Source organism: Macaca nemestrina, chromosome 15 (genome assembly GCF_043159975.1).
Source record: "Macaca nemestrina isolate mMacNem1 chromosome 15, mMacNem.hap1, whole genome shotgun sequence".
Classification (NCBI taxonomy): Eukaryota; Metazoa; Chordata; class Mammalia; order Primates; family Cercopithecidae; genus Macaca; species Macaca nemestrina.
The window spans coordinates 2840769-2867041 of record NC_092139.1 but is presented as its reverse complement, the minus strand read 5'-3'; the positions used below and the strand labels follow the sequence as shown (position 1 = coordinate 2867041).

Sequence of the window (26273 nt, the reverse complement as noted above, 5' to 3'; positions counted from 1 at the left end):
TTTTCTTAATAACCCCTTTTCTAAGCAAGCTAGTGAAGACCAGTTCTCCTGAAAAATCTTATAAAATGTCTTCATCATTTTTATTTTATGAAATATTCAAATATACATACAAGCAGAAATAATAGTAAAATGAACTTCCGTATACCCATCACCTAGATTTAATTAACATTTTGTTACATTTACTAAATCTTTTTATTGTGACTGATATGTTTGAAAGTAAATTAACATGTCACAGCATTCCACCCCTAACTCTGTATAAGCCTTCTTCTTCAGGAGAGGCTATTTTTTCACCTTGAAAGATAGTTCTTAGAGAAGAGGCAAAATACACGTTTCACTTCCCCTCTAATTATGAATTTTCAGAGTGAGGCTTTAGCGCAATCGTGCCCCCAGTGGCAAAGTCAGATCTGTGTTCGCAGGGACTGGGCATGGCGAGGAAAGATGTAGGAAACCCTTTCTCCTTTGACTTCGAGCTAGTATTCTAGCTCTGGCCCCTAGAAACCCACAAGGTGAATCGTCAGCCACTTTGCCGGCAAAGTTGCTCATGGGAAGGTGACAGAGACTGGATATGACATGCAGGCAGAGGACAGGAGTGAGCTCTGAGCCCAGCGCTGGCTGGGGCCTTCTTCCCCAGTGAGCAGTGAGCCTCGGCTCATCTCCTGCTTGTGATTCCAAAGAGGTGTCTCTGACTCCCACAGCTCGGATTCTGTGGCTTCCCAGGAACACAAAGGGCAGCCCTGAGCCCAAGGAGATCAGCACCTGTCTCACCTGCCCTGCCCCTGGAGGACCACTTCTGCAGCTGGAGCACACACAGCCCCACCACCTTCATCGGCGAACATAGATCAGAAAGGGCCGGTACCAAGGGAGAAGGCTGGCTCGATGTGGTGGGGAGAGCCTGACCCCTAAAGACTCCAGGGAAGGTGGCTTCCTGCCCAGCCCAGGGGCTGGTGGCCTCAGCCGTCATGCCCCTGCCTGGCCCTGTCTGCGCAGAGCATCACAGCCACGGAAGGTGGAAGAGCACAGCCAACTGCAGGGAAGCCCCAGCATCCTGGGAGAGAATGGGCCTCGTGGCACTGGGCCAGGCCCTCGGCAGGCCCACGGAGCCCTCTTCTGTTCTTCAGAGAGGAGCCACTGGTTCCAAACATACAGCAGAAACTAGTCTGTGGGGCATGGACTGAGGGTCCCAGGAGGGCCTGGGGGCCGCCACCCCAGGAACTAATTCTTGAGATGGAGAATCATCCCCTTCGGGTTCTTCCTCCAGCTGGGGATGCCTGAGAAGGCCACTGGGAGAACGACTCCCCCGGGGCTCAGCTGTTTGGCGGCTGTCTCCCCACAGCAGGAAGGCCCTGGCTGGCAAGTGGGTGGGGCATGAATTTTGGAGGGAGCAGAGGAGGTGCTGACGGCAGCCAGGTGGACACAGCCAGGCACATTCACTGACCTTCTGCCGTGTGACAGCTTGGCAGCAGGCCACCCTCCACTGAGTTTGTGCCACGTCCTGTCCCCAAGCCATTGGGGTCTCCTGCCCAGCTCCACCCTCCCCTTGTCAGGCCTCTGTCTACATAGTGAGAGTGGGGTTTCCTGAAGCGTGTCTGCAGAATGCTGGTTCTCAGGATGTTGATGAGCACTGCCTGTGAGCCACATGCACAGCTAAGATCTCCCTGTTGCCTGTGCTTCCTGCCCCCCACAGCCAGTCATCAATGGCACTGAGGCCATTGAGGGGCCTATGAGAGGAAGATAAAACCTCAGGACCCCAAACCCACTATGCCAAAGGGAAGTGGAGCATGGGGACTGAGTCTCGCGGTGCTGCCTCCCTTCTGTGGCCACACAGGTAACTGGGGCTTCACACACCTACCCCAGCTTCTGTGAAATGCGGATCCACTGAGCGCAGAGCAGAGCCTGGCAAGGATGCAGCCACTGTCTCATTGCCGACCCAGACCCCGCTTTTTTTCCTTTCCTCCTTCCCCTCCTGTCTGCTCTTTCCTCTTTAAATATTGAAGTCCTCAAAACTCTCTTTGGGAAAAGCACAGGACACAGATCCCACTGGGACTTGCGCTTCTCCTTCCTGGGTGCGGGCTCAGCCTCGGTGGAATAACCCTGGAATCGATGGAGATCGGTGCGGGCTCAGCCTCGGCGGAATAACCCTGGAATCGACTCAGATCAGTGCGGGCTCAGCCTCGGCGGAATAACCCTGGAATCGACGGAGATCGGTGCGGGCTCAGCCTCGGCGGAATAACCCTGGAATCGACGGAGATCGGTGCGGGCTCAGCCTCGGCGAAATAACCCTGGAATCGACGGAGATCGGTGCGGGCTCAGCCTCGGCGGAATAACCCTGGAATCGACGGAGATCGGTGCGGGCTCAGCCTCGGCGGAATAACCCTGGAATCGACGGAGATCGGTGTGGGCTCAGCCTTGGTGGAATAACCCTGGATTAACTCAGATCAGTGCGGGCTCAGCCTCGGTGGAATAACCCTGGAATCGACAGAGATCCGTGTGGGCTCAGCCTCGGCAGAATAACCCTGGAATCGACAGAGATCCGTGTGGGCTCAGCCTCGGTGGAATAACCCTGGAATCGACTCAGATCTTGCAGGCCCCATCCCTCAGGCCCGGGACGCTTGAAGACCTGCCATGCTCAGGGTAACAAACATAGCCCTTTCCTGATAACCCTGCATCTCCCACCAGAGCCACAGAAACTACAAAGGTGCTGCCACTCCACACCCACAGGCGGGCTGGCACCCACCAGCTGAAACCCAGATGTGAAAATCTGCAGATTTTCAGATTTGGGACTTGGGGTGCATTTTGCCTTTTTCACAGCAGCCATCTTCCCCACTGGGCACAAGGAGGAGCAAACCAAATTCCTACAGCACCGCCTGCTGCACGTGCCTGGAGGGAAGGGACGCTCCGGGCCAGGGGAGGGCCCAGAAGGGCCACAGCTGGTTCGAGTCTTCATGACCCAGAGAACTGGCACAGTCCCTATTTCTGCACATCCCCAGATCTCCAGCACCCTGAAACTGCCAGGGAGCCTCAGGCAAGGCCCCGATGTGATCAGCTACAGTGACTGATTGGGTACTGATACCAGGTGTGCCATCCTCACCCCATCTCACTTGGTCCTCACGCCCACCAAGGAGCTGCTATTCTTGTCGTGTTTCACAGATGGCATAACTGAGGGCCCACACTCAGGATCACACAGCGGGGACTGTATAAGCTGGGACTGGAACCAGCTCCCTCTGCCATAAAGCCATCTGTTAACCATCCAGGTTCCTCGCTGGCCCTGCCTGTCTGAGCCAAGGTGTCTGTGTGTGTTCAGGACAAGGTTCCACAGGTTTGAAGCTGGCGCTAAGCGCTGGCTGGGCTGTGTCTGCTCAGAGCCCAGTCCTCTTCCAGGGCATCCTGATATGGCCAGATGGCACCGTCTGACTAGCCTGAAACCTTCCTAGTGCCATGAGGAGGGGACAGGAGGCTTGAGGAGGGGTCCAATACCTCCTTAAGCAGCATGAAACTCTGGCCCAGCTGAGAGTCCCCAGCCCAGGGGCCCTGAGACCCCATGATGCCTCTCCCCAGCTGTAAGTCCAAGAGTCCTACAATGGGAAGCTGCTCAGTCGTCAAAAGGAACAAATGTGAGATCCATGTGACACGCGATGGGTCTCCAATGCGTCACACTAAGTGAGATGAGTCAGAACCAAAAGGTGGCCTGTTGCATGCCCCCATCTGCAGAACGTCCCGGAAAAGACAAAACTGTGGGGACGGAAAACCCTTCAGTGGTTTGCCGTCGGGTGGAGAGGAGGGGACTGCAAAGGCACAGCACGAGAGAAGTGTGGAGGAGATGGGACTCTGCTGCACCTTGGCCGTGGGGCTGGTCGTGCTTCCGTACACTTGTTAGCATTCCTAGAGTGACTCTTACTGCATGTCAAGTTTCAAATAAATTTTGAAATTTGAGGAGCTCGAGTCTCGAGCACAGACACAGCCACACTGTCCCCACAGAGTCATGGGTCATTGTGTCCTAGGTAGCATTCAACAGGAGAACCACACTTTTTCCTTTTTCTTTCATTTTTGTTTTTACTCCCTATAGTGCTTTTCTCTGAAGTTTCAATTTAGAGTCTGTTTAAGGTGCATGTTTAGTCTGGGGATGCTTCATCTTAGAAAACATTTCCAAAATTGGTTTCGCATTTGCTGGTAGAGACATCATCTTTTCAGGCATTCCCTTTCAGAGCAGGGGAGCGGGGTGGAGGGGAGGGGTTGGGGAGTGGCGGGTGGTGCAGGAGGCAGAAGGTCAGTACAGGGACCTCTTGGCCCAGCCCACAGGAGACGTCCAGTATCTTGAGGGCATCTGTTCTTAGATTCCCATGCTAGCTCTTTGCTCACTTACCCCCGGCATGGACCAGCCACTTAATCTCTCTGTGCCTCAGTTACCTCAAACATAAAATGAGGCAAATTGTGGGGCCTATGCCCAGCGACTTATGACTCACATTGAAATAGACCCTGGATGTAAAAGATTTGGCACAGTGCCTGGCACAAGGTAAGGACTGAATCAGTGGTATTAGCTGCTGCCATCATCATAACCATTATCGTTATCATCATCATCATCCTCATTGTCGTCATTGTCACTGTCGTCCTGAGCTGGGGAGAGGCTCCTGATCATTCTCCCTGCTTAGTTCCCCAGAGCATGAAGGTTACTTTAATTCCATGAATGGTCCCCTGAGTCCCTCAGAAGAGCAGACACCATATCATGTATGTACACTGCAGACCTGACCAGGTCACTGCTCCTGCCCTCCAGTAGTTTATAGTCTGCAGAGGGAATGGTGAGGAGGAATCACTGAAATATTTTATGTCGGGTACACACTGGAAGCCCCACATCCAGCAATGCAGCAGTGTGCTCTTTCCTTCTCTAAACCAACTTAGCTTCTGTTTTTAGCCAGGTCCCCCCAGGTGGTGGTAAGTGGTAGACTGGCATCTCTTCCGCCTCCCTTTCCCCACAGTTGTGTCCATGCTCTGGGCTGATGTAGTGCCCTGTGCAGGGGAGGAGAGCACTCCTGGGCAGCTCTCAGAAGTGTCTAGTCACCTCGGTCCTCAGTCATCAGTCACCCAAATCCTGGCTGCATCATCCCTCACTTCTGGGGTCCAGCTTGGCCACTGTCAAAAGAAGTCCACAGGCATCTCAGGCAGGTCATCCAGAGATGTCCTGCCCCACACTCCCAATTCCATCTCCCTAGCCATACCAGCGGGGGGTGAGGAATGAGCCTTGCCACCTCCCAGGCTGTACCTGAGCTGGACACACAGCTTCTCTGCTCTCAGGTCCCCAAACCCAAATAAGCCATCCGTTACCATCACACCCTCCTCAGGACCCAGCACGGCCTCTTGTCTCCCTCCTCCAGCTGTGAAATTTCATCTCGAAGGAGCAAGGCCCAGGCCCAGGCTCATCCCAGGTTCTTTCTTGTCTCACCCGTGGCCCTCAGTTTTAAAGCTCAAAAGCCAAGAACCGGCCTCTGCCACTTTCCCTTTGGGCAGCGACAGAGGTGGCCTTCCTGTGGGAGGCTCACAGGTGGCAAGAATTCCGGGGAGAGCAGGTGGGAATTCGGGGGAGAGCAGGTCAGTGATGGGGTCCTGGTGCCCTCAGTTCAGGGAACTCCTCCCCACGACAGGGGCACAGAGTGAGACTTTGAATGGAAGCCCCGGAGTCTCCCATCAGAGGGGAGCAGGACAGACGTCCTGGTGTGTCCCCAACTGGCCCTGCCCAGCCGGTGCTGGAGCTGCTGCTCAGGCACACGCCCAGCTGCTCACCTCTGAGTGAAGGGTCATGGCCACATGTGGGCGGCAGCCATGCTGAGCCTCAGCGAGTAGATCCAGCCACCCTAATCAAAACTGCTAGACCAAATTACCTATTGATTTCTCCATTACAAATGTGTTTTATTTTATCTTCCTGTGGGCTTTTATTGGCCATAATCGTCTTTCTGGAAGGCCTCCTTGCTCAGACTGGTGACACGATTTTTTAACGCATGACATGCAGCGTTATTCCATGTCCCGGGAACATGAGCCAATAAATATGGGAGAAAGACCACTTCCCTCAGGGGCTTGTTCATAGCACCGCCACGACGTGATGGAACAGTCTAGCCCCACGAGTGGCCCCGTCCAAGCCAACTCCTGGAGGGCCTGGGGGAGCAGCTGCAGGCATTGGCGTGGTCAGCTCTCGGGGGGACCCCAACACGATGTGGGTGCAGGTAGACGCTGGGAGCTTGGAGGCATCTGGAGTCCAGAGACAGAGGAACCAAGGCCAGACCTGGAGGAACCTGAGACCCCTGGTAGAACCTTTCAGAGGAGGGTGCTGGGTTATTCTGGATCAGGCGTCCCATCAGACTTGCAGTCAGCTTGGGCCGTGGAAGGTCCTGCAGGGTGATAGCTGCAGGTGCAAGACCCCTGTGTGGCACACACAACCCCCAGATGGTCCTGGGCAATGGTGGTGAACAAGGGGGTGCCCACCCCCTATATCTCCCAGGCACCCATGGGGTACAGATGACCCACACTGGCGCTGTGCTGGGTGCTGGGGAGGCAGAGGTACAGGGCACAGCCCCTGCCCCGGGGGTGGCAGAGTCGGGGGGGGGTCGTGCACCAAAGCAGTGAGAGGTGACAGTGTGCATCATGGAGCCACGAGGCATCTCACTCTGGACTCAGGGAGGCTTGCAGGGACCACCCCTTCCTTCAGATGGACACCCCTGGGGAGGATGAGGGCTCACCTAAGCATGGTGTCGCGGTGATTGCGTGTCACCCCCAGGGGCAGTGCAGGGACAGTGGGGATCCGGGACCAGAACTGTGATCTCTGTCCCTCCCTGCAGACCCTCCTGGAGGCAGTCATGGGCTTCCAGGAGCAACCGTCTCAGTTTTCCTTCCATGCTCATCCAATACTATTATTTAGGCAATTTTATTTTTTGAGACGAGGTCTTACTCTGTTGCCCAGGCTGAAGTGCAGGGGTGCGATCACTGCTCACTGCAACCCTGACCTCCCAGGCTCAAGCACTCTTCCTACTTCAGCCTCCTGAGTAGCTGGGACTACAGGTGTGAGCCACCACGCCCAACTGATTTCTTTCTTTTTTTTTTTTTTGTAGAGATGGCATCTCACTATGTTGACCAGGCTGCTCTCGAACTCCTGGGCTCAAGCTATCCTCCTGCCTCAGCTTCCCAAAGTGTTGAGATTACAGGCATGAGCCACTGCACCTGACCTTATTGATGTGATTTTTAAATTTCTTCTTTCTGTACTGAAATATTTTATTCAGTAGCAGTGCCAAGAAGTCCTGAGTGTGACATACCAGATTATGTGGTTGTTCCTGCTTGGAAAGATCAGATGCTGAGAGGCTGTGGTGGCCCCAGAGAAAGGGCAGGGTTGGGTCTGTTCAGCCTCAGGTGCTTCACTGCCGGCCCTAAGCATGGCGAGTGGGGTTCAGAGTAACAGCACCTTGTGGGTGGAACACCCCAGGTTCCTTCCTGTCTCTCCTGTGGCCCTCAGCTTATGAAGCTCCAAAGCCACAAACTGGCCTTTTCTGCTCCACTGTGGACAGTGTCTGGCCTTCCTGCCTGCAGGCGGCTCACAAGGGGTGAGAACATGGGGAGATCACATCCGTTGGGGGACATGGTGCCTTCCTGCTTCTTGGGGAAAGCTGATTGATCCCTCCAGCAGATAAGTTCCTCTCTAAGTGGAAATGTCTTACACTGCTTATCATGAAGGTTTCCAGGCATTCCTAGAAGCAGGAGGAACCGACATGATTGCCTGGAAGCACTGTGTCATGATGATTGTGTGGAACCGTGTCATGATTGTGTGAAAGTGCGGTGTTGCGGTGATTGCGTGGAAGTGTGGTGTTGTGGTGATTGCATGGAAGTGTGGTGTCATGATTGCGTGGAAGCGTGGTGTGATTGCGTGGAAGCGTGGTGTCATGGTGATTGTGTGGAAACGTGGTGTCTGTGTGGAAGCGTGGTGTCTGCGTAGAAGCGTGGTGTCAGGGTGATTGCGTGGAAACATGGTGTCACAGTGATCGCGTGGAAGCGTGGTGTCGCGGTGATCGCCTGGAAACGTGGTGTCGCGATGATCGCATGGAAACGTGTCGCAGTGATTGTGTGGAAGCGTGGCGTCATGGTGATCGCATGGAAGCGTGGTGTCGCGGTCATCACGTGGAAGCGTGGTGTCGTGGTCATCACGTGGAAGCGTGGTATCATGTAAATCTCACAGTGATGGGCACGCTGCTGCACAGCAATCTGCACTTTTTGCAGGAGTACTTTTTTTAATTACCAGACCTCATGATCCTCCACATCTAAATCTGTCAGAATGCATCACCCTCAAAAGCACATTTTGGGCAGATCGCAGTGGCCCATGCCTGTCATCCCAGCACTTTGGGAGGCCGAGGCAGGTGGATCACCTGAGGTCAGAAGTTCAAGACCAGCCTGGCCAACATAGTGAAACCTCGTCTATACTAAAAATATAAAAATTAGCCGGGCATGGTGGCAGGCACCTGTAATCCCAGCTACTGGGGAGGCTGAGGCAGAAGAATCGCTTGAACCCAGGAGGCAGAGGTTGCAGTGAGCCGAGATCATGCCACTGCTCTCCAGCCTGGGCAATGGAGGATGACTCTGTCAAAAAAAAAAAAAAATCAAAACTACATGATAAGAAATAGATAGCAAACTCACAAACTCACACTCCCAGCTCTGACCTTGACCCCATTCCTCCTAATAATGATGATCATTTTTATTAGTTTTTGGTTTACCCTCATGTTTCTTTCTGCAAACATGAGCAAATACGTATACAAATCGTATTTTTCTCCCTGTTTTGCACAAAAGGTGCACACTATGTGGGTTGCTTTTTTGGCCACCAGTAGATCCTGGAAGCCTCTTCAGCACACAGAGATTTTTCTCATTCTCTTTACAGCTGCAAGTGTCTCCCCGCACAGAGGTACTGCAGGCCGTGCAGCCAACCATAGCTGATGGATGTTTGGGTCGTTTCCAGCATATTGTCTCTGCGTACACTACACAATGAATACTCTGATGCATATGTTACTTTGCACATATCTAAGCAGAATGTTTAATGCAATTGCAACACATTGTGTTGTGCTTTTTCCAGTGAGACTGTTGCAAGCTTTGCCACTGAATGTCTCAGGGCCCCAAGCTGTTTCCACGTAATTTCCCTCCCTCCCCAAAATGTGTAGGAAAGGCTTGAGCGAAGCTTTTCTGATCATACAGCATCACTGCGGAACTGCAGCTCTAGCGTTTATCAGCCTGGGTCCTGGTGCACCACAGAATTGTGTGGATGCAGGGGCCAAGGGCAGCAGTGATGGGAGCTGCAGACCTGGCATGGTGGTGTCTGGGGCTGCGGTAACAAATTACCACAAACCAGGTGGGTTACAACAATAGAACTGTCTTCTGTCCCAGCTCTGGGAGTCAGAGACATAAATTCAAGGTGCCGGCAGGAACGGTCTCGCTTGGGAGGTTCTAGAGGAGAACCCGCTGCCTGCCTCTCTCCTGTTTCTTGGCCTGTAGCTGCCTCACTCCAGACTGCACCTCCGTTGCCACATGGCTCCTCTCTGCACTTGTGTGTCTCAAATATCCCTCTCCCTTTCTCTCTGTTTTGAAATTTTGGAGAGCCTCGCTCTGTCACCCAGGCTAGAGTGCAATGGTGCGATCACAGTGCACCACAGCCTCAAACTGCTGGGCTCAAGCGATCCTCACACCTTAGCATCCCAAAGCCCTGGGATCATAGGCATGCATGACCACACCCAACCCTGCCTGTCTCTTATGAGGGCCTCTGTCTTTAACTTACATGTACAAAGACCCTATTTCCAAATAAGGGCCCATTCACAGGTCCCAGGTGGACATGTCTTTTGGGGGCCGCCATTTGACCCCCTGCACCTGGTGAGGCCCCCCTGGCCAACAATGTCAGGAGCCTTCCCCACACTAGGCTCAAAGGAGGAAGGTCAATGGGGTTACCAGGCCAGGAAGAGGGGCTGGAGTCCCCCAGGAGGAGCTCAGCTTCTGCCTCAGCACAGCATTGGACAGAGGCTGGGAGGCCTAGACCCCCTCCCTCTCTCCTCCCATCAGCCAAACCCAGCAGGAACCAGAAGACAAGGGTGCCTGGGAGATGGGACCTTTTGGGGCCTCCAGGCTAAAAAGCAGGGCAGAGAAGAGCCGGACATGGTTCAGAGAGGGCTGGACACCAACCTTCCCACGTGTCCCCCCACGCCCACCCCCCCGGAAGCTGCGCCAGGTCACTCCCAGCCCCGATCTGTTGTTCCAGGCAGTCGACTACGAGCTCAACAGAGCCTTCATGCTCACGGTGATGGTGTCCAACCAGGCGCCCCTGGCCAGCGGGATCCAGATGTCCTTCCAGTCCACGGCAGGGGTGACCATCTCCGTCATGGACATCAATGAGGCTCCCTACTTCCCCTCAAACCACAAGCTGATCCGCCTGGAGGAGGGCGTGCCCCCTGGCACCGTGCTGACCACGTTTTCAGCTGTGGACCCTGACCGGTTCATGCAGCAGGCTGTGAGGTAGGTCCACAGGACACGCCTCGGCCCTGCCTGCAGCTTCCCGGGTTCCACACAGAAGGGTCCAGAAATACCCCATGAAACCCACGGCCCAGAATTCCCCCAGATGGGTGGTCAGGGGCATCCCCAACCTGAGGCACCCTCCAGGAGGGAGCAGCAGCCCTTAGTCCCGGATAGCCAGATGCAGCCCCTGACCAATCATGAGTGTTGTGACCGGCGCTTGCACATTCAGCACTGTCCAGATGCAGGCCGGCCCCGATCCTGGCTGCACTCTCATAGCCGTGAGACTCAGCAACCTCCTGCCCTTTCAGTTCCTCAGCGTCCTTGTCCATTTGATGGGGACGATGAGGGCATCTGCCCACTGGGTCGTTCTGAGTTGAGGCCACCCACTACTGGATGAGCTCGGTTCCCGTAGGCCACAGGCCTGTCCTGTGATGTGGGGGGGGGGGGCAGTCCAAGGTGGAGGGGAAGCCCCAGAGGAGGACAAGGCCTGGGGGTCTCCAAGGAGACGGAGACACTGGCCCAGGCCCAGGCTCTGGAGGTGTGGCCAGTGCAGCTGCCCAATCGGGGCCACGGAGGCCTGGGATCCAGGGCGGCCCCGCCCACCCCAGCCTTACCTCCCCCTGCACTTGTGGTCTCCACAGATACTCAAAGCTGTCGGACCCGGCGAACTGGCTGCACATCAACACCACCAACGGTCAGATCACCACAGCAGCAGTGCTGGACCGCGAGTCCCTCTACACCAAAAACAATGTCTACGAGGCTACCTTCCTGGCAGCTGACAACGGTGTGGCCCCCTCCCAGGAGGCAGCTGTCTCGGCAGCCTTCCCGCGTCCTGGTTCTGTGGGCGAGGGAGGGCGCTGGCCAGGCCCCGAGAGGGCAGCAGGCATCCAGAGGGTCACCCGGAGGTGCTGAGGGGACGTCTGCACAGACAGTGGTGATCAGGGTTGCATCATCTCAGGGCCCCCAGGCCATGCTCCACCTCCACCCATTCCCGTGTCAGTCATTGATTCCGCCCCCTCCCCAGCATTCACTTGCTTGCTCGAAGGTGTGCCCCGTCCATCCCCCCAACGTCACTCACCCACAGGCTCCAGGGGCATCAGGGCACTGGTCATCCCAGCCTTGTCCTTGCTGCACTCTGCAATCTGAACTGCATCTCAGTTTTGCTGCCTGTAAACTGAGGCATTGGAACCAGGTCCACAGTTTTCAAATGCTTTTTGCCGGCAGCTCTTGCCACAGACCCCGTCCTGTGGGGAAGGCCCAGCCCCACCGGTCAGCAGCCCCTGGGGTTCCACCCTCGTGGCTCTGACCACCCGCAGCGCAGACCCCTGTGGCCTTCAGTCACAACAGGAAGCATGAGACCCTCCAGGACCCTAGGAGTCCAGAGGGCAGCAGCAAGGTCCTGGAGCAGGCGGCACGACAGACGACCTCAGGACCCTCGATGGGAGGGCGAGGATGGGCTGTGCAGAGGCAGCAGGAAGAAGGTTTGAGAGCATGCTGGACTTTCTGAGGGACGTGGGGTGGCATCTCAAGGAGTGGCCACCCCTTCCTGGACCAGCATTAACCCCGCAAGCTGGCCGAGCCCCCCACGGGTCGCATGCTCTCAGAGGCATGGAGGCAGGGTGGGTGGGAGCAGAGATTCTAAAACCGAAGATCAATCCAGTACCACGGCTTCCCAGTGGGAAAAGACCTGACCTCTCTGTGCCTCAGTTTCCTCCTCTGCCAAGTTGGGGGAGTCTTAGTACCCCTGAGAATCAAACGAATCTGAGTCATCAGAGCACTGAGGAAGGGCCTGGCTCAGGGCAGCATGGGCTCCTGTTTGCTGTGGCCGTGGTTACTGCCCGGCCTGCTGCTCACTGAGTACCGGCCAAATGCCTGCAGCTGCTCATCGGTGAGCAGCACACGGCGATGCCCGGGCCTGGCGTGGCCGACAGCCCGAGTGTGTCGGCTGGAACCCAGGTCAGTGAATACCGATGGAGGAAACTGCAGCACGATTGAGGCCTTTTTTTCGTCTCACATCCAAGAAGCCTGGAGGCAGGCAACCCAGGGGCAGATCCCAGACCCAGGGCTCCGACTGTGCCATGGCATGGTCCAGAATGGCTGCTGGAGCTCCAGCCATCACAGCCACGTTCTGGCAAACAGAAGGCCTTGTGGGGAGGGCACAGGCACACGCCTGCTCTACTAAGGATTTCAGAAAGCCCCATGCAAGTCCTCCACCCGCAGCTCACAAAGCCCAGAACTTACTGATGCCGCCACCCCTAGCTGCAAGGGATGCTGGGAAATGGGGTCTTCTAGGTGGACAGTGATGATCCCAGACAAAATGTAGGACTCTGATTATTTTATTAAAAGGAAGCAGAAAATGGATATTGGGGATGACTCAGCAGTGTCTGCCCCAGGGAGACCAGAGAGAAACCAGTCACACAGATGATTCAGGCAACAAGAAGATCTGGGAGAAAACAAAACCGGTGGCTGGGAGGCAGTGACCAGGGGCTCCGCCCTGAGGAGCTGACCTTGGGACCAAGAGCTGTGGAACCAGAGGAGCAAGCAGGGGAAGGTGGGGTGGCAGAGGAGGGTCACAGAGTCGGGAAACGGTGTGCGCAAAGGCCCCGAGGCGGGGCCATGCCTGGTGGGCTCTTGGAACGGCTGTGCATGAAGCCTCATGGGCAAGGGTCGTCACTGCGCAAACGCTCGTCCCATGGCAGGTGTAAACAGGACGTGGTCACCTCCCTGCCAGCCTCCCCAACCATCGCCGCCTCCCCCGCCGGGGTCCACAGAGCCGGGGCCGTGTAGCTGTGCAGCTACCTGTGAGCCCAGGGCCCTGGTCAGGGGAAGCGTCTCCCCTTGACAGCCCTCCTGCTGCAGCTCAAGCCCTGAGGTTATATTAGAAAGTGATTGTGAGCCCGGGCTGGGCCCAGTGGCGCACAGCTGTAATCCTAGCACTTTGAGAGGCCAACACAGGTGGATCATGAGGTCAGGAGTTCAAGACCAGCCTGGCCAACGTGGTGATACCCCATCTCTACTAAGAAAATACAAAAATTAGCCAGGCGTGGTGATGCATGCCTGTAATCTCAGCTATTCAGGAGGCTGAGGCAGGAGAATCACTTGAACCTGGGAGGCAGAGGTTGCAGTGAGCCAAGATGGCGCCATTGAACTCCAGCCTGGGCAATAGAGTGAGACTCTGTCAAAAAGAAAAGAAAAGAAGAAAAAAAGAGATTGTGAGGCTGTAGCTGGACGAAGCATCCATCACATGTGGCAGATGCCATGTGAGTGAGCCTGGGTGTGCAGGCCGGAGTAGGAGCCCTCCAGTTAACAGAACCTGTCTGTGCTTCTCCGATCACAGGGTGTGCCCTCAGCGACATCTCAAAGCAGTTTTCAAAGGTAGCGCCGCCCTGCGTCCCCTTAAATGTGTTTTGATGCAGCTTCCAGAAGATTCAAGAGATATCCTGTGGGATATATTTTTACATGCTTCGCCTGCCTCAGTCAAGACACGTGGTTGTTAATGTCAGGTCAGGAGCTGCCATCGGGGCAAAGCCACAGTCAGAACCTGCCGCTGCCGCCGCCGCCTCCGCCTCCAAGCCTGAAGAGCAGACAGGGCATCTCTGTCCCCAGATTCCAGCCGCCTGGCCTGCATCCATCAGCACTGCTGGCTTGGGCTGAGGCGGGGGCTGAGCACGTGAAGGCCCCAGGGACAGGGATGGCCCCTGAGGAGCTCTGGGGGCTCAGCAGAGCACCTTCCTCCATGCTGAGGCCAGAGGTCATCGGGTCCTCCAGGGAGACTTCCTGCCGGGCCAGGACGGAGCTTCCATCAAAGCTCATCGGGAGCGGCCACACCTGCCTTTCTCACAGACACTTCCAAAGGCAGCAGTTCTTCCACGCAATCATGGGCTCAAGGCTTCCAGCACCCTGGGGCTCTGCTGGGTGGGGCCAGCAAAACTCCAGGAGGCAAGGAAAGGTTTTGCCCTAAGTCCCAGACGAGGGCAAGATGTGGTGGGTGGGTCCCAGCCCTCAGGGGCCAGTGCAGAGCCCAGCACCCTCAGAACCCCTCCCTGGCTCCCCCGCGGGAGTGAGTCCCCAGTGCGTGGCTGTGACCTCAGTGGCTCTGAGTTTAACTGTGCATTGGTGGAGGGCATGTGGCGAGGGCTCCACGCGAATGCCGCACCCCACTGTGTGCGTGTGTGCAGCTGCGGGTGTAGGTGTGCCCGTGTGCTCTGCGGTGTCTGTTGAGATGCCGTACGCAGTGGCTGTGTGCGTGTGTGCAGCTGCGGGTGTGGGTGTGGCCGTGTGCTCTGCGGTGTCTGTTGAGATGCCATACACAGTAGTGTGGCTGCCCATGGCGTGTGGCAGGGTGTCAGGAGCCATGGCTGGGCTGTGGGTCAGTCCCTGTGCAGCTGTGTTGGGGGGTGGCCGGCCGTGGCCGGCTGGGGGGCTGTAGATGTGTCCCTGTATATGTTGTGTGTGGTTGTTTGTGTGCGTGTCCTGTGTGGAGCTGTGGGTTGGTCGTGGAGTAACAGGAGTGGCCCGTGTGGTGACCTGTGTCTGTTCCGCAGGGATACCCCCGGCCAGCGGCACCGGAACCCTCCAGATCTATCTCATTGACATCAACGACAATGCCCCTGAGCTGCTGCCCAAGGAGGCGCAGATCTGCGAGAAGCCCAACCTGAACGCCATCAACATCACAGCGGCTGACGCCGACATCGACCCCAACATCGGCCCCTACGTCTTCGAGCTGCCCTTTGTCCCAGCGGCTGTGCGGAAGAACTGGACCATCACCCGCCTAAACGGTGAGCCCGCCTTAGGCCACGGGGAGGGTCAGACCAGCCTGGGGTGCAGGCCCCTGGGAGACCCAGCTGGCCTTGGAAGACTGAACACCAGAGGTGGGCGACGGCCCTCCAACAGGACTGTCCCACCAAGGCTGGGGACACTGGCCACGCTTCAGCTGCTCAGCCTTCTTCACCTGGCCCTGAGGAGGCCACCAAGTCATTCCCAATTTCTTGCTGCTTTAATGAGCCCAGCCGTGAACATCCTTGCAGCTCTGCCCATGTACATCCATGACAACTTCCTGTGCCAGTTATCAATTGACTGGACCCTGACCGATAACGTTTCCTTAGAATACTTCCTTGGATATGGATTCATGGTATAAAAGGATATCAAAATTCTCAAGTTCTGGCAGTACGGTGAAAATGTGCTCTAGACATGTCTACTTCCATCAGGAGAGTGCCTGTTTTCTCAAACCCTACCAACACTGAACATTATTGTTTTAAAATAATATTGTATTCTGCCACCTTTAGGCCAAAGTCATTATTTCCATTTGTATATCTTTTTTTTTTTTTTTTTTTTTTTTTTGAGACGGAGTCTCGCTGTGTCGCCCAGGCTGGAGTGCAGTGGCCGGATCTCAGCTCACTGCAAGCTCTGCCTCCCGGGTTTTTACGCCATTCTCCTGCCTCAGCCTCCCGAGTAGCCGGGACTACAGGCGCCCACCACCTCGCCCGGCTAGTTTTTTGTATTTTTTAGTAGAGACGGGGTTTCACCGTGTTAGCCAGGATGGTCTCGAACCCCTGACCTCGTGATCCGCCCATCTCAGCCTCCCAAAGTGCTGGGATTACAGGCTTGAGCCACTCCATTTGTATATCTTGACTACCACTGGAAATTTTTTAAAAATATTTATTGGCCATTTTTGTTTCTTCCGTGAATTGTCTGTTCAATGACTTTGCCTATGTTTTCTTTGGGGAGTTTCTTTTTATTGATTTGATAAAACTCTTTATATATTCAGGAAATTATTTCTTCATCCTACATGTTGCAATTGCTTTTTGGTTGTGTCTCCAAGGCCTTTTTTTTTTTTTTTTTTTTTTTTTGAGAGAGAGACTCACTCTGTTGCCCAGGCAGGAGTGTAGTGGCACAATCTCAGCTCTGCAACCTCCACCTCCCAGGTTCAAGCAATTCTCCCACCTCAGCCTCCCAAGTAGCTGAGATCACAGGCTCGTACCACACCCCAGGCTAATTTTTGTATTTTTTACTAGAGACAGGGTTTTGCCATGTTGACCAGGCTGGTCATGAACTCCTGACCTCAAGTGATCTGCCCACCTCAGCCTCCCAAAGTGCTGAGATTACAGGCGTGAGCCACCACACCCAACCTCCAATGTCTTTTAACTTAATGATGTAGCACAGGTGTATGTATGTGTGGTAACCAGACAGATATTTCAGATTTCCATGCCATTGGACTTAGTCTTTTCCTCTGGACGTCTTGCTTGGAAGGGAGGGCCAGGCTCTGGCTGAATGTTTACTGTTCCTTTGCACCAGGTGACTATGCCCAACTCAGCTTGCGCATCCTGTACCTGGAGGCCGGGATGTATGACGTCCCCATCATTGTCACAGACTCTGGAAACCCTCCCCTGTCCAACACATCCATCATCAAAGTCAAGGTGTGTCCATGTGACGACAACGGGGACTGCACCACCATTGGTGCAGTGGCAGCGGCTGGTCTGGGCACCGGCGCCATCGTGGCCATCCTCATCTGCATCCTCATCCTGCTGAGTGAGTGTGGCTGAGCACCAGGGTGGGTGGGGGCATTGCAGATATGAGTGCCCTGTCCCAGGGATGGTGGGCAGAGTGGGGCCTGGGTTTCACCCTCAGCCCGCATCTCTCAGCCTTATCTGTCAGGAGCCCTTCAGAAACGCAGCTGAACTGGTCCATATGACAATGGGAAATTGGAGCCTCCCATTACTCTCAAGTCTGGAGGTGCAGGTTGGCCCAGGCATCTCCCATGGCCTGGCCCCTTTCCATGGCTCCACTCTGCCTCCCAGAGCTCCTGTATCCTGAAGCTGTTGCCCTCCAGAACCTGTGATGCCTATGGTCAGCTCCCAGGTGGACTTAGCAGAGGGAAGTTCAGCCCTGCCTGTTAGCATCCCCATCCAAAGTCCCAGGACACTCTCTGATTGGACGGGTTTGGGTCACATGCACACCTTGGAGCCAATCGCCAGCCAAGGAATGGAGTGTTCTCATTGGCTCTGCCCAGACCATATGCTCTACTAGTTTCCTGAGTTTCCCAGAACCACATGGGTTCCCCAGCAGGCCTGAGGGCTGGGGGGGTGCCAGGGGAGGTGCTTGAAAATGACCCCAGAGGTCCCTCTTCCCATCATCCCTCATGGACAGTCGCCCTGGTCTGTGTTAGCCCAGGGATCCCAGTGGGAGGCAGGGCAGGGAAGGGTTCGGTCACCACCTCCCCAGTTCACACCCAAACCAGAGGGTCCCCCACCACGTCCAGAACAGGCTGAAGCAGGTGCCAGGCCCCTCCTGCAGATCTGGCCTGTAACTGACTTAAGACCCCAGGGACCAACGTCAGCCCTGTCCAAAGGACGTCTGAGTTATGAGGACTCTGCTTTTTTCCCCATTTCTAGACCTATCACCCCTCAAAAAGCTGGTTTTTAATTCTGAGGCTTGTTTTGAAAGCCGTTCAGTGTCATGGGCTCCTTTGTATGATCAGGAGTGGAAAGAGCCCCACAGAGGTTGGGAAGAGTCTCCATAGCAAAGGTGGGGGCGTCCTCACCGACGTCCCCTGCTCTGAAGACACAGGGGCCAGGCCCAGCCAGAGGGCCCTCTGTGGGCAGGGCTGTGAGGCCTGATTCAGCCGGGTGCCTGGCCGGGGCGGGAGACCTGGGCCACTCGCAGTGGAGGGCAGCCTCAGTGGGGCCGGGGCCAGGGTCAGCAGCAGATCCGCCTGCTGCCCGGCTTCTGTCCATTCATGGGCACCTCAGCCCTGGTGGGGTGAATGGGGGCACCCGGAGTGGCCTCCCCTCCTCCACACTCCTTCTCTCAACCCTCGCTCATCTTGTCTGCCTGGATGAGCCTGGGGTGCCAGCTATGAGAGTGGAGCTGACCCCTTCGAAGCTTCCGCTGAGCCAAGACTAGAGCAGGCTCCGGGTTCCAGGTTATCACCGAGCCGCACCTGCAGCAGGTGGTTCCTCCCTCCGCCTGCCCTTCCCTCTCCACGATCTGGGCCAGGTCAGGAAGTGTCCTCCAGCTGTCACCTCACCCTGCACAGGCAGGAGGGATGCCACCAGTACCCACAGAGCTCCTCCCAAGCCTCCGCTCAGCTTCAGAATCCTCCTCACGGCACTCAGGCAGCCACAGCCAGTTAATCGGGTTGGCAAAAAACAGCCCTCCTGATGGGGGGGTCGCCACCCCTCCCGCCTCCGGGCTCGCCCTCTGCAGTACATAAGAGCACACCTGTGACTTCTGGGCCTCAGCTGCTACATCTGTGACGTGGGAGGTGATGGGAGGCTTTGGGAGGATGCAGTGGAGTGCTTTGTGCAGACATTTACTGGGGGCGTGGGCCACGTGACCTGCTCCTGGAGCCCATGCCCGGTGCATTGCCAGGCTTGCAGATGGGTGCGCCCGGCTTTTCCTGCAGCAGAGGCAGCCAGGGGTCCAGAGTGAGCAAGGCTGTTTAGGGGAGCCAGGCCTGGACATGGACCTGGGAAGGCAGGGGAGGCCAGTTCAGCTTGGGGGAGAGGGTCCCCTCCATCCACCCCACAAGGGGGCTTTACCTCTCTTCAGTTTCCACATGCACCTGAACTTCTAAGCCTGTCCCCCAACTCCTCTGGGTGGTGGAAAGAGCCCCTCTGAGTGACCCCTTGGTGCTGGGTGGGGCTGCCCTTCTGTCCAGCAAAGCCCTGGACTGACCCCGCCCCAAGGGCCCTCAGGAAGCAGGATCCCTGGATCCCCTCTCTGGGCCCCTCTCCTCCCCTGCCCCCTCCCAGGGCAGAGCCTCTTTCAATATGAGGGAGTCCATCTCCCTCTCTCAGTGATTCCTGCCAAGACACTGTGTGCCTAAAACCTCACTTCCACCTCCTTTGCCAAAGCCGTCTCCCCTCCTGCTGCTCAGAAGAGGGACTCAGAAAGACTTGGGGGTGCACCCCTCAGCCCCCCATGTCCTCCTGCCCCCAGGCGGTGAGGGGCGCCCTGAGCTGGCTGCCTCCTCAAAAGGGGAGTGCAAGAGGAGGGCGAGTATGTAAATCAGTGTCTCAAAATGTAGCCCAGTGCCCCGGCAGTGAGCTGGGTAGAGGGCCTGAGCCAGTGCGGCTCTGCCTTGGAAACTCATGCACACACGCACAGGCATGTACACACAACGTGGGCACACATGCAGAGACACGTGGGCACACATGCACTATGCACATGAACACATGCTTGCACTCACACCCCATGAGCATACGCAGACACACGAAGTACACATGAAGACATGCACAGACATGCACACACAGACCCGAGCAGACTTCTGTGTGCACATACACACACAAACACACGAGCACACACATACACAGATCTACATGCTCGCACAGGCACACGCATGTGCAAGCCTTCATATACACATATTCCTGCGGATACATGTATGCATGGTTACACAGACATGCATGAAACATCTACATCCACAAATGCACACGCACGTGGGCCGCACATGTGCACAGATGTGTGTCCTTGCACACCCAGGCCTGCATATGCAGAGACACATGTGCGTGTGCAATACAGGTGTGCAAGCAACACGGGCACAGAGTCATGCTTGTGTGCCACCTGCATGCACATGCCCACACAGACATGTGGCAAACAGAGGCATGCGTGTGCACACATGCGGCACACCCACACACCCTGCTCACGGGCGGCCCTCCCCCGCAGCCATGGTCCTGCTGTTTGTCATGTGGATGAAGCGGCGGGAGAAGGAGCGCCACACGAAGCAGCTGCTCATTGACCCCGAGGACGACGTCCGCGACAACATCCTTAAGTATGACGAGGAAGGTGGCGGCGAGGAGGACCAGGTGAGACCATGGCCCGCCTCTGCCTCCCCACAGGAGGCCAGCTCTCACGTGTACCAGTGTCTCAGCAGGGCTTGCCCTCGGGTTTTAACAGTAAGACATTTCAACCTTTTTCACCAGTGAGGGCGCCAGGCAGGGGAGCAGTTTCCTAGTCCGACCGCCCTGCCCACGTTTGCATGTCTAGCCTGGGTTGAGCTGTGCACACTGCACCTGCATCCCCCACAGGGGATCCTAGGACCCCTCCCATCCTCTCGCCTTCCTCCCTCCCACTGCCAGCCCCTGCCCAGTGCTGCCCCATGCCCTGGAGGGGAGGGGGCTCTGGGTTGGCCAAGGATACCAATGCCCACTCACCTGATTGCTGCTGTGTGCGGGGTCTGTTGAGTGACCAGGGGCAGTGGCCCGGGAGGGTAGACTATGAGAGCTGCTGGTTGGAATCTGGGTCTGCCCTTGGCCTTTCAGGGAATCGGGGCAAGTCCTTAAACCCATCTAAAGTTCAGACCCCTCCCCACCCACAACACGACCATAACGAGTGTGAGGAACGTGCCTTGCGGAGACCCAGCTCCTGGCCACCTGAGCACACGGGGCACATGGTCAGTGAGCAGCGTGGTGGTGGGGTCACTCGGGGAGAGCCCCAGGCCATGGAACACAGCCAGGCACAGCCCCCATCCCTGCTCAAGGGATTGGGGTGAAGGGCGAGGAAGTGGGGCATTGTGGAGGGGCACAGCAGGGGACAGCATGGTTCTGTGGGATGCTTGGAGACCAGGCCACAGGGCAGCAGGCAGCAGGTGCATCTGTGGCCCAGGACACAGAACAGGATGCAGGGCGGAAGAGGGGCTCAGCGGATTCTTGTGGTGCCCCTGACTCCTCCCGGCTGCCCCCTCCAGGACTACGACCTCAGCCAGCTGCAGCAGCCGGAAGCCATGGGGCACGTGCCAAGCAAAGCCCCTGGCGTGCGTCGCGTGGATGAGCGGCCGGTGGGCGCCGAGCCCCAGTACCCGGTCAGGCCCATGGTGCCACACCCAGGCGACATCGGTGACTTCATCAACGAGGTGTGTGCCCCTCAGCAGTGGGGGTCCCGGGCAAGGTGTCTCCTCTAAAACTAAAATTCTAGTAGCACACAAACAGCAGCCGTCTCCACAGTGCCGGTAGCCGCCGTGGGGAGGCGGCGGCTCAGACCCGGGTTCCAGGCCCAGCCCTGCCCCTCCAGCTGGGTGGCCTGGGCAAATCACCTCCCCCAGCCGGCTCTCTTTCCAAGGACGAGGATTCCTACCTGTGAGCCAGGCGAAGGATCAACACGCAGGGCGGTGTTCAGCCTCCTCCACACCCACCTCACCCTCCCCCAAAACCCTCTCACCCTCCCCCACACCCCTCACCCTCCCCCACAGCCCCTCACCCTCACCCACACCCCCACCTTCCCCGACACCTTCCTCCCCCTCCCCACACCCCTCTCACCTGCCCTTGGGTTGGGAGGAGCTGAACTCCAGCCACAGGCCCTACCCAACCCTCCGTCTCCCCTGCCCACAGGCCGCTGCTGGATTTGAGTTTGCCCCTCCAACACTCCCACGCTCCGTCTTCACAAATGCCCTTTCCTATTCAGAAATGCCCTTCAGTTAAATGCAGAGAGCACTTATTGGACACCTACTGTATGCAACATCCTACCTCCCCACCTCTTCTTCTGGGCCCCGCTTTCCGTTCCATCAGATCCCGGGGCTGAGACAGTGCGCCCTGCACTCTAACCCTGTGTCTGTGACCTCCAGGGACTCCGGGCTGCCGACAACGACCCCACAGCACCCCCCTATGACTCCCTGCTGGTCTTCGACTACGAGGGGAGCGGCTCCACCGCAGGCTCCGTCAGCTCCCTGAACTCATCCAGTTCCGGGGACCAAGACTACGATTACCTCAACGACTGGGGGCCCAGATTCAAGAAGCTGGCGGACATGTATGGAGGCGGTGAAGAGGATTGATGACCTCGTGTCTTCGCACCGAAGTGAGAGCCACACTCGGACGCCGGAGGAGCAGGACTGAGCGGAGGCGGTCGGTCTTCCCGACTTTCCCTGCGGCCGTGTCCTTAGTGCTGTTAGAAGGCCCCCCCACCCCCACGTTGAGCTGTCTAGCATGAGCACCCACCCCACGGCGCCCTGCACACGGCCGCTGCCCAGCACTGCGCCGGCTGGCACTGAAGGACAGCAAGAGGCACTCTGTCTTCACTTGAATTTCCTAGAACAGAAGCACTGTTTTTAAAAAAAAAAAAAAGAAAGAAAGAAAAGAAAAGAAAAGAAAAAAAAAAGAAAGTGCCTTTTGGTACATGTATCAGATTCCCTCAAACTCAGGAGTGACTAAAGCTGACAGACCGTCCCCACCTTCCTGTCCCGAGCGGCCTCTGACCCCAGCTAGTCCCAGCTCTGAAGGCATCATTCAGAAATGGGGGAGAGTGTGTCTTTCTTTCTTTCTTTCATTTTTATTTTGGTCTTTTATTAAGAAAAAGAAAGTGGGTGACTTGTTTGAAAACAGAGTGGGATTCAAATCCCAGCAGCCTTTGCTATACACAGTTGGCCGGGGGAGGCACGGGGCGTCTCTTGGGTCTCTTGGGATTCGAGGCCAACTGGGAGGCTTAGCCTTCAGCCCCAGCAGCAGAAAGCCCTGGGGCCGGTGTGGCTCAGACTACCCCCCCGCCTTGTGGCTGCTTCCCACCCTCTCCCGGATGCTGTGAGGAGCTCAGGCCGGGGGCTGGAGGGGAACAGGGGTCATCCTGGGTGTTCCCCATCTCTGCCCCTGGCTGCCCCCAGGGCTCCACCCCCAGTCAACCCAGGCCTCCGTCAGGGCCACCTGTCACCCCGAGTGCCACCAGATCCCCTCTGCCTTTGGTCCAGAAGAGTGAGTTTTCCAAACCAGCCAGCGGTCTGGTCACCAGGCTGGCTCCAGCCCTCCAACCTGGTAACCAGACTGCCTGGGGTGCCATCAAAGGCCCCGCAACATGCATCGATTCAAAACCCCAGGACACTCTTGACAGCTCCAACCATCCGGGGGGCTGTGCAGATGGCAGGAACAGAGGACCCTCCCTGGTAGTGGGAGAGGGCATGGTGACCAGAACCACACCCAGCAGCCTGCGCAGCCTCCCCGTCCCCAGCCTGTGTGCTTCTGATTCCTGCCAGATGCTTGTGGGCCTGTGTGGGTGGCGGGAGGCCCCATCTTGCTGTGTCCACCTGTCGCACAGATGCCTCTGCACACTGCAGACGGTGCCTCCTCTCTCCTATGGGCCCACGTCAGGGGCAGGCAGCGGCGGGTCCAGCCTTGCTGCTGTCCTCGAGGCTGGCACTGCTATCTCCAGGGCTGGGTTGACTCAAGCCAAACAGGGGGAAGGAATCAGTCCTGCAAGACAGTAAGAGGGGCTGTGTCCGGGGACCCCCGGGAGAGCGCTCGGCTGCCTGTGTTCACTGCATGAGAAAACTTGGAGGGTGCATTCTCCCTCTGGCATGGCTGTGTCTGGGTGCCTCGGGCTGGGGCAGGAGGCAGGCCCCATGTGGGGAAGCCTCGTGCTTGTCAGCTTTCTGTCTCTCCCAGGCCAGTGACAACTGGCTTCCCAAGGAAGGAGGTGCCAGGGGTCCTGAGCAGGACCTGGTGTCAGGTAGGGCGGTGCCAGCACTGGGGAAGGACCGGGAGCCCTCCCGGAGCCCTGCCCTGCACCTGCCGCTGGGGTCAGAGGGTGTCTCGGGGTGCCTGTGGGGGCAGCATACGCTCCACCGGGGACCCGGGCCCCCTCAGCCTGTGGCTCTTCCCCATAGCTAAGGTCATGCCTTTTCTGAACAGCTTTGGCCTTGAGTGCACACATCTGTGCCAGGCTCACAGCACATTCCCGTTGGACGTCAGGGTCCTTACCCAAACCAAACTCACAGCCACCCCTGCGCAGCCTTCAGAGTCGAGCTGGGGTCCCAGTCTCCAGCTCTGTCCGTTCCGACCCTCCCATGGCTGCCCAGGGAGGGCGGAGTTCACTGTGCCACGTGCTGGGTGCCCCCCTCTGCAGACAGCCAGTCCAGGAGATGGACCAACAGAGGTCAAGGGGCAGCCGGCTGGGCTGCACCGGGGTCCCCCAGCTCTGAGCTGTGCTATGCAAACAAGAATGCTGCTGAGGGTGTGGGGCCGTTGGAGGGACGGCTGGGCGGCCAGTGGAAGGACTGGAAGTCTCTGCTGTTTGGGGAGGTCTGGCCTCCAGTCCTGAGGAGTGTGTGTGGATTATTCTAAGTGTGACTATGACCCGGGAGCCGGGGCAGCATGAACTCCTTTCTCTGAAATTTTGAGGCCTCCTTGGGTTCCCTGAACCCTGGGCTGGCGTTCCCAGGACCCAGCACCAGGAGACCCCAGTCCTGCCAGCACCGCCGCGCTACCCGGGAGGGCTGGGCGATGTTGGTGCCGCCTCCCACCAGCTCCCCTCCTCTCCCACCGCCTCTTGTCACTGCCAAGCCCCCCGTTCATTTTGCCCAAATCACGCAGGCTGAAGCTGCAGTCCCAGCTGGAGGGACATTCGCAGGGCTTCCCGCGCCGATCCCTGCTTCCAGACAGCTGGACAGCCTCCCCTTTACCCCCACCCTGGTGAGCCCCTGGGGGCCAGAGAAAGATGGGGTTCCCGCAGCTTCCCAGCTCCACCTCTGAACTTGAGTTAGCATTAGCTAAGCATACAATCAGTGTCCAACGTCTCTCTTCCTTAGCTTGTAGATACGACTGTCTGTAACCAGGGGACCCTGCTGGAAGCCGGGAGGCCAATGCTGGCCGGGTGCGAGGGCATGGTTTGGTTCCTTTAGGGAACTTTTGTTCTGCAAGCAGGAGAAACCTGTGCTGCAGGTGGGAGTGGCAGGAGCGACTGGCCTTGGTCAGCAGGCAGCCCCCAGCCCAGGACCACAGTGCTCTTCAGGGCCTGGGCAGCCCCCGTTTCTGGCCCAGCAGGTTTCTCTTTCTAGTGTCTTTCAGCACATCCAAAATGCTAGGCCTCCCGCCACCAACGTGTCAGAGCAATGTCCAACTGTCAGGCGCTCAGAGATGCCTCAGTTTCCCTAGCGTGAGCACCAGCTGACACACACAATCCACTGAGATGAGAATTCTGTTCTCTCCAAAGCAAAAAGCCGGGCGAGGGGAAGTTTCAATTTCTGTCAGTGCTCAAAGGAATAACACCAAAAGAATCAACACAAAATCTCCCAGACACACGTGACCCAGCTCACGGCGCCGTGGGTCCGTAGGAGAGACAGCACCTCGCAACAGGCCCAGCGGGGGACCACCTCTGTACAATTGGAACGTGTCTTATTTTTCTTTTCTCTCCTTTTTTCATTCTGATTTTTTTTTTTTTGCATGTTTCTTTTTGAAAATGGACAAAATGTGCAGCAGCCCGCATGACCACAGTTGTTTCGGGGAAAGATACTGAAGTATGATGTACTCACACCTGCAAATCTGAGCATCACGAGGTTAGACAAACGTTCCACCTTTTTTTGTAATTGTCAACAGCACAACTATTTTGTATTGTTGTTTGTATCATTTTGTACCAAAAAAAAAAAAAAAAGGAAAAAAAAAGGGAAGCGAGTTGATGTTTTCAGTGTGTTTCTAGTGCCACAGACAGTCTTGGTCCCGAACTGAGTGGACCCTCGCGGAGCGGCTGTGCGCAGGCAGGCGGGGCCGGGTGGACCCTCGCGGAGCGGCTGTGCGCGGGCAGGCGGGGCGCGCTGCTCCAGAGACTGAATAAAGTCCCCCTTTTTCGTAGTCGGCCTCGCCCTGGCTTAATTTTCTTCCAAGCATTCGAGAAACAGATGGTGCTCCGGGACGGCAGGTGGGTGCACACGGGGGAGGTGGTGGCCACCGTGAGATCCATCCATGCCAAACACACTCCTTGAGCACCTGTGCAGCTCGAGGCGCTGTCCTAGGCTGCGGGAAAATGAAGAACAAAGGCAGGCCCGCTCCTCACACCTGTGGGGCCAC

General features: G+C 56.9%; 1 protein-coding gene and 1 pseudogene across 1 annotated transcript in view; both read left to right on the top strand.

Moving 5' to 3' along the window:
* LOC105470550 (cadherin 4) overlaps window positions 1–24970 on the top strand; it is a 683954-nt gene extending 658984 nt beyond the window's left edge. Inside the window, exons 10-16 of the mRNA XM_011722645.2 lie at window positions 10262–10515; window positions 11157–11299; window positions 15060–15293; window positions 16810–17043; window positions 20179–20318; window positions 21200–21364; window positions 22073–24970. Coding sequence (XP_011720947.2) covers window positions 10262–10515; window positions 11157–11299; window positions 15060–15293; window positions 16810–17043; window positions 20179–20318; window positions 21200–21364; window positions 22073–22279 — 1377 coding nt within the window. The 3' untranslated portion in view covers window positions 22280–24970. The remainder of the gene's footprint in view (window positions 1–10261; window positions 10516–11156; window positions 11300–15059; window positions 15294–16809; window positions 17044–20178; window positions 20319–21199; window positions 21365–22072) is intronic.
* Window positions 22279–24962, top strand: LOC105470729 (uncharacterized; annotated as a pseudogene).
* Window positions 24971–26273: the final 1303 nt, after the last annotated feature.